At 28.0% G+C, this 7,958-nt stretch overlaps 2 protein-coding genes across 2 annotated transcripts; both read right to left on the reverse strand.

Annotated features, from left to right (window-relative positions):
* Positions 1 to 132: 132 nt before the first annotated feature.
* On the reverse strand, positions 133 to 2,132 carry LOC119673795 (probable arginine--tRNA ligase, mitochondrial). The gene is made up of 4 exons (XM_038084853.1): positions 2,027 to 2,132; positions 795 to 1,959; positions 370 to 736; positions 133 to 303 (listed from the first exon to the last, which is right to left on the reverse strand). The coding sequence occupies exons 1-4, from the start codon at positions 2,060 to 2,062 to the stop codon at positions 150 to 152; spliced, it is 1,722 nt and encodes a 573-aa protein (XP_037940781.1). The 5' UTR covers positions 2,063 to 2,132; the 3' UTR covers positions 133 to 149.
* Positions 2,133 to 3,759: 1,627 nt separating this feature from the next.
* Positions 3,760 to 5,039, reverse strand: LOC119673796 (EF-hand calcium-binding domain-containing protein 1-like). The gene is made up of 3 exons (XM_038084854.1): positions 4,520 to 5,039; positions 4,325 to 4,432; positions 3,760 to 4,134 (listed from the first exon to the last, which is right to left on the reverse strand). Exons 1-3 carry the CDS (start codon positions 4,880 to 4,882, stop codon positions 3,850 to 3,852), a joined length of 756 nt encoding a protein of 251 aa, XP_037940782.1. The 5' UTR covers positions 4,883 to 5,039; the 3' UTR covers positions 3,760 to 3,849.
* Between the last annotated feature and the right edge of the window lie 2,919 nt (positions 5,040 to 7,958).

Here is a 7,958-nt window from a genome sequence, read left to right on the forward strand (position 1 = left end):
GCCGCGAGCGTAAGAAGTTTGGTCAAGAAGGTGCGCGTCGTAAATATACTTGGAAAAAGCGTTAATACAACAAATATTTTATATTTGTATTATATTTGCATTCTATTAAATTAAATAAAACTAGAATCGAAATTGTATTTAATAATTAATTACATTTTATTAAGAGGATTTAAGCCCAAAATTTTCATGCCTTTATTTAACGTATGCTTGGCAGCTCGAAATAGTAAAATGCGATTTTGTTGCTTACTGGTGCAAGTTTCACTCTTAATGTTTAACAATTTTAAAGCACGACTGGTAGTGTTGCTAGGAAAGATATTTAATTTTATATTAATTTGAATCAGTGAATTTTATCATACACCATAAACTTACCATAAACTAAACAAATAATTAACTAAAATACAAGGCTCTAGGTGTTCTTTAGTGAGCCATAGTACGCGGTCACAGCGCGCAATTTCATAAAGTAGCTCTTCAGCAATTGGCTCCTGTAAATAATGGAGGTTAGGTATTGCATCTATTGTATTGATATCAGCCATATTTTCAAGCAAACTAGATAAGCGACAGTGTGTGTATTGCAGTTTAATGCCAGTGTCACCATTGACTTGAAGTGCTTTTTCCCAATTGAATTCATAATCACGTTGGCGCCTTTGCTTTAAATCATTTATAATTACAGCTGATACGCCCAAAGCATCGGACACAAGTTTGTCGTCGTTTGTAATGGATATATTTACTTTGGTAGCTATAAGTCAAGTAATATTTTTTTCTTATGAAACATATAAAATTTTACTAATAAATACTTGTGCTTTTCAGTTGTTTCTCATGCATTATGTCTCTAGCCTCATCAAGTACATCACGCAGAAATACTGCATTACCGCTTCGTGTACTCATTCCTAAAATGCGACCGAATTTTATGTGTCTTAGTTTTGATAATGATATGTCTGGACAAAGAGCAGCAGTTGTTTTGAAACACGCATTGAAATGGTCTGTTTGAGCACTATCCACTACGTAAAAAATATTATTAAATTGAAATCGTTTAAAACGATCAATTAGCGCAGCAATATCTCGTGCTAAGTACAGAGTGGAACCATCACTTTTTATTAGTGGTACACGCCGGTCATCAACCTGCACAACCTTACGCCCATCTTGTTCATTAAGTAGCAAGGATTTTTCGGATAAACTTTTTAAAATGCTGGAAATTTGTTGCTGCGAATATTGTGATTCCCAATCGTAAAAATCAAATTTTACACCCAATCTTGCATACATACGGTCTAGTTCTGCTATAGTATATTCCCGATATAGTTGCCATTGTTGAGTAGTTTCACTGTTTGTTCCAATTTCTAATTCATTAAAACAGCGACGTGCTTTTTCTGTTATATTCGGATCTGTTTTAGCTGCCGTATTTGCCGCTACATAAGCATTATAGAGTGTGGCAATAGGTTCAGTTTTCATTTGTTCAGATGTTACATTTAACATTTCTACACCGATTTGTAGCATGCCAAATTGTGTACCCCAATCCCCTAAATAATTTAATTTTGTTACATTGTAACCTAATTGCCTGTAAAGATTCCCAAGCGTATTTCCAATTATGGTTGAACGCAAATGACCCACATGAAATGGTTTTGCTATGTTCGGTGAACTATATTCGAAGACTACATTTTCATTGATTTGCGGTATTGATTGGTTTCTTGATTTTTCATCTAACAGATCTGCTATAAATGCTTCCGGTTGTAACAGAAATTCCACTATTCTACTTGATTTATCTTGTGCCGGTAGTATGCGCACATTTTGTACCACATCTTGCTGAAAACTAATAGCGGGTAATGCATGCAGAATTTCTTGTTGCTGTTGATCTGCTCCTGTTAGCTTCCAGTACAGCGTGGGATTCTTTAACAAACTTTGTTGCTTTTTTATGGGCAAATCAAGCTCATAATAAATATTGTCACACTTTGTAATCTGTGAAATCTGCCATTAAATTGCTTAAATTATGATTTTTTCTTTCATCACATTTTAAAAGTCAGGATTTTCTTACTTTTTCACAAATCGCTCTGCGGATTCGACTCGACATCGTTCTGCTTAATGTTATATATTGATAAGCATTTGACACTTAACAGCTGTTTGAGGTAAAATTATGTAGTGCTTAAAAACACTGAAAAAAATTTGTAAATTTTAAATGTTCTACATATAATTTTTATTAAATTTATATAATTAATGTTATCGAGATAAATTAATTGTTCAAAAAAACTATATTAAATAAAATTAAATGATTAATAAGGGCTATATTATGTATAATTTTTTATATATGAAGTACATGTATAATCACATAAACTTTTATATATATCTGTATAAACTAAACGGATATAACTGACACTATATTGTGAATTGCTTATATTCACCCGTAATAGGTATCGTTATATATATGACATTAGGTATGTTTAAAATATAATAATAATTTTTTCAACATTAATCAGTAAAAGCTGAGTAAAATTTTTAACTGAAAAAATTATATATAGCCACGGTTGCCACTTATGATACTTTACTACCAAAATTGGTACTTTTTTTTTCGTTTGGTACTCATGTTCAAAAAATGGTACATTTTTGATGACCCAACTTTATTGTGGATATTTTCAATTAATTTTTTTTATAATTGCAACTTTGCACTATTTTATATATTGTTCATATATAACACTATGAAAAACACAGAAAGAAAAAATAAGAAGGTCCAAAAAAATTTTGGACTTTTTTTTACAGAAATGGTACCTTTTTAAACCAATTTTGGTACAGGAAAGAATTTTCAAGTGGCAACCGTGTATATAGCTTAAACCAGGGTTTCGAACCGAGAATTTTTGCGACTTGGTCTATAAAAAAAGATTTGTCAATTAGTTTCGATAAAAATATCAATTTTTCCTCAGTTTCCAAGGAATATATTTTATGTGTTTGTATTAAAAATTACATATATTGTCATTACAAAATTTTTGTATAAATTCTTTTAAGATAAACTAATTTTAAAAAGTTAGCAATGAATTTTAGTTCAGAATATGATCTAGTTTAACTATATTCCCGAGCAATAAAGTATAATTCGAATTCATAAAAATACGTCTATATACACAAAAAAGCGACAACTGAAAACAAGTGTGGGTGTTAAATAGGTCCTGACGTACTGAAATAAAATAAGCTTATATATTTTTTTCGGCTTTCATTTAAACAAAATGATCGAATTCTATTTAGTTCCGGTTCAAAGTCCTCTCTATTAATAACAAATTTAAGTAGCACGCATAATCACAGACTAGTATAAGTAATAAAACATAACGTGTACACTGCAATGTCTTCCATTTAAGTATACTGAACTGTTTACATCAGACGTTTCCGTGAGTCTTTTTATTGTTAAACTCTTTATATACATGCGTATTTATGGGAGTACATTTTAATTCTCCAGTTATTGTTCACCATTTTAAGATAAATATCTTTTCCTCCATTTCCTCCATGCCGCCCGTTAAACGCTTTTTGTATTTCGTGTTTCCAACAATTTTTTTATTACAATATGCTTCCTATATGTTAGTATTATACGTTTTTATACGAGCGTTATTTATTTAAAAATAAAATTGACCAACAATTTTTGAATCAAATGAATAAATAAAGCAGTTAATTAATTTTAAAACTTACCATATGAGTAATTAAAAGAAATAATTACTGAAAATAATTCAGTATCACTGATATTAAAGCGTTTTCCACATTATTACAAAAGAATTAATAAAATTGTTGTCATTACAGTTATACAATTTAATTGAATTTTTTACTAAATATCTCAACCAAAATAATTCCATCATTAACGTTAACATAAATAATTTTCGTTGATTACTTCTTGGTTTTGAGATTATTTAACCCAGATAAACCAGCAGATGTACTAGGTTTACGTACTGTTTCCTCTATATTTACATGTGGATTTTTAAGATCGTTACTGACCTTGGATATAACATTGGCACAAACTGCAATACTTTGCTGTATACCAGCTGAAGGCAAGCACTCGCCAAGAAAGCACACTAGCAAAGGTTGCTTTGAAACTACGCTAGAATAATCTTCATAAGATATGACACCATCCTTATCCACATCAAATTTTTGAAATAATAATTCAACCATATCCTAGTATGTAAGAAATAAATCAGATCCTAGTCTACTCTATTTTGATTACCAACACAGATGACAACTACAAAGCGCAACCAAAAGAATATCAGTTCCACAAAGTTTAATCAGATCAACTTTAGGGGTTGCCCCAAAAATTGTTGTATGATTGTCATCTGCGTTGAGTATAAATGAATTTCATTATATTTACCGAACGTAGTTCATTGATTTCATCTTCGTCGTCACCAATGAAAAATTTCTCAACAGCTTGTGTAACGACTTCACGATTCAGATAGCCAGTACCCTGTACATTATATATCTAACAAAAGTGCATAATTATTATAAAAATAAATCTAAAATTTTAAATTCAATTGTAAAAGCCAACATTTAGATAAATATATCTTACCTGAAATGCAAATCTCATCCTATGTTCTAATTTATCAGTCATAAAAACTGAAAACAATTTAACAAACGCTATTGGATCCACATCTTTAATTTGCTCCGATGTCAGATGTAAAAGGATCCGTTCGATAATCTGCAAATCATAAATATGGAAAAGAACTAAAAATAGATGAAAGAATTGTTTTCTAGTCATATTTTTTGCTTTGGGTCCATTGGCGAGTACGTATTTATGATAAACCAAAAGAATGCACTTTACTTCCATGGATGTAAACACACTTTGTTTAACCATATACGCCAAAAAGTCATGGTAGGTATTGTCGAAGCGTGTGTTTTGAACATCATCTAAAGTTTGATCTAATTTATTCATATTGGCTTAAGCGGTAAAATATTTGAAACGGTACTCGTCCAAGATCAATTAACGTATATTTAATTTAAAATTTTTGTAAATCAAAATCTCAAAATCAAAATTGACGTTTTATTTTTTTTACTAGCAATTCCGAAACAACGTCTCAATAAAAGAATATATAACTGAATAAGTAAATAAATTTAATAAGTTTTCATTTGATTATAAATTTTTAAAAGCAAAGTTTGCTAAGTTTTGATGTAAATAATTATTTTGAGGTACATCGAGGCAATAATGCACAAAATATTATTTTTATTATACATATTTGTACTTTTAGTATACTCTTATATGTACATAATTCTAAGCAATCTAATGACTTATTTTCGCGATAACATATATATATGCGACATATGCAATGTCTTTGAATTATTTAAATATATATAAGTAATATAGTTGACAGACATATCGTCACTTAGAATTTATAAATTCGATTATATTCGACTATAGGTATTTTCTTTTGTAAGCATGTCGCAAAAGAACAAATAAAATAAGCACTACTTTCGATAGAAATTTTATTAGGCTTACATATGAAAGATATTTATAACATTTAAAGTTAAAACTTCGAATATGAATAATAATTATTTGTAATTATTCGTGAGAATATCTTTTTTACATGATTGTGAATAAGATATAATTGTTCATGCCTTTTAACAGTGAAAAAATAAATAGAAAAAAATTAACGTGTTTGTTACGAAATACGAATAATTAACGAAATCATTCGTTGACAGTTAACTGGAAAATTCGTATGTACCAAAGAATATCTTTACAAGAACGGAAACTCCGCCCACTTCGTGAGAGTGCATTTGAAATTGTTTTTGAAAACTTATTTTTTATAACATTTCAGCACACGTATTAAATACATGTGATCTTACCACGATAACATCAAATTGCTCTCTTTTTGGGGTTGCAGTATAATAATTTGCTGCTACTTGTTAATCATATGTTAACTTTTTAGTAATATAAAAAACTTATGCTTCCTTATTTGGTTAATAATATTACATTACGTAAACAAAATATATATTGTAACAAGTAATATATGATAAATAAATTTATAAATTAATATATAATAATTTGAATCAATTAATTTAAATCAGTTTAGTTTGTTTAATAATGTAATATATATTCAGTAAATTAATTTTTGTTGCTATTTTCATATGAATTTTATAATATTTTAATTTATTACGTTCGGCAACAAACTTTTGTAGAAGCAAATTTTTTAATTAAATAAAAACAAACAGTTTTGAATATTTCTTATTTAGTGAGTTATATTTTCTTATATATTTTTAGAGCGTGTAAAACATTATTTCAAAAACAATTTTGATATAATAGCATTAAATACCGTTTTGATGTGAAATTAATAACAAAGATTGAAGCTACTACCAATTCACTTTTTTATACGGCAGCACTTAAGTGATCCATGATAAATTGTGTTTCTCTGCGAAGACTTAATTTTTAAATTTAGTGCCAAAAAATATGTTGATGAGGAAGGGTGTACGCGCATTCCCTTTAAATGTGTGGTACGTATCATTGCCTTGCATGCATTTCTAATTGATTAGTAACAATAAATCTGTTGATAAGGGAGGATGTGCGCGCATCCGCTCTAAATGTATGTGGTGAATAATACTTATTATTAATTTACGTACATTAGTGTGTGATCAGTAGCGAAAAATCTATTGATAAGAGTGGGTGCATGCGCATTCATTGTCGGATTTATGAGTTTTTCTTATGAAGATATATTTTTATATAAAATTTAACAATTTTTAAATTTTAATATTGAAAAATTTTAATTTTATATTATGATTATAAAATATATTTATATATAAATACTAAAGTATTTAAAAATATTAGCTAAGTTTAATTAAAAGAAGTACAAGTTGTTTACATAATTTATTATTGTTATGAAATGAAATAGACTTGATTATTTACCAGAATTAATGCAAGATTTAAACGAGATATATGCTATACATTTTTAGTTCATCTGTTTAATGAATATTATAAATATTTACATAATATAAAAATTAAAAACATATTTATTTTTTTTTGTGTTGTTTATGTATAGAATATATGAATATTTTCTTCAGAATTTAAATGATCTTAAAAACATAAATTTATTAGGGTTCATGATATGATCATTAACATGTAGCGCCTTATGTTTATGTTTTAAATATTTTAATCTCAATGTGAACATAAAATGCACACTTACTAATATTTTAAAATAAATAGTAAAATACTTTCGTTAAACTGTTTTATTAGAAATATGCATAGAAATTAAATGAAAATTAATTTTCTTTCATCATTATTGTGTGAAAATTTAAAAAAAGAACTATAACAAATTTTTTACATTCCTTGTATTTTCCTATTTCTACATTTAGTTTATTTAGCTATGTAGTTTATTCGACCAAAGTTCAAGATTTGGTATGCATTTTCCACACCACCCAAGAGGTATGCATAAAGGTGCTTTACCGAGTTTATATGTCGGTTCCCCAAGAGGCATATCCACTATTATATATTGGTTATAATTTTTTACAGATTTTTACAAATACAATATTAACAGAATAATAATTACAATACTTTTAAAAATTAATTGCAAATTTAAATATACATAAACTAAAAGCAAAAAATTATTAAAGTAAAAACTTAATTTATATGTAAAAGTCAACTGAATATCATGTGGAAAACTAAGCTTATGAATGCGTTACACGCAAGAGCTTTTGCTTATAGTCAGGTGTATTCAGAACCCTATTAAAAAATTTTAACAGGAAATACATGCGTACCCTTATAAAAAGAGTTAAAATATTGTCTGTTTTGCAGTTTTGACAGCAAACATATGGACGTATATTTTTTAATTTTTGGTATAAAAATTGTGCTATACCTACTTTTTGGTAACTGCTATTAAAGTGTTTGCAAAATTTTAACTACTTTTTGTTAAATATTTGCGCAGTAAATTTTGTATGATTTGGCGCAACGAAATTTTATATTACTCTCAAAAAATCAAAACCAAAAAACAAAACCACACTCTTTCTTACACTCTTCATGGTAA

Source organism: Teleopsis dalmanni, chromosome 2, assembly GCF_002237135.1.
Source record: "Teleopsis dalmanni isolate 2A chromosome 2, ASM223713v2, whole genome shotgun sequence".
Lineage (NCBI taxonomy): Eukaryota > Metazoa > Arthropoda > Insecta > Diptera > Diopsidae > Teleopsis > Teleopsis dalmanni.

Excerpts from the sequence above, each read along its gene's own strand:
- LOC119673795 (XM_038084853.1), bottom strand. The coding sequence starts at position 2,062 with ATGTCGAGTCGAATCCGCAGAGCGATTTGTGAAAAA. Across the intron at positions 1,960-2,026 it reads GCAGAGCGATTTGTGAAAAA|ATTTCACAGATTACAAAGTG; the intron begins GTAAGAAAATCC and ends ATTTAATGGCAG. Across the intron at positions 304-369 it reads AATTATTTGTTTAGTTTATG|CAACACTACCAGTCGTGCTT; the intron begins GTAAGTTTATGG and ends TATCTTTCCTAG.
- LOC119673796 (XM_038084854.1), bottom strand. The coding sequence starts at position 4,882 with ATGAATAAATTAGATCAAACTTTAGATGATGTTCAAAACACACGCTTC. Across the intron at positions 4,433-4,519 it reads GGATGAGATTTGCATTTCAG|ATATATAATGTACAGGGTAC; the intron begins GTAAGATATATT and ends CACTTTTGTTAG. Across the intron at positions 4,135-4,324 it reads AAATCAATGAACTACGTTCG|GATATGGTTGAATTATTATT; the intron begins GTAAATATAATG and ends CTTACATACTAG.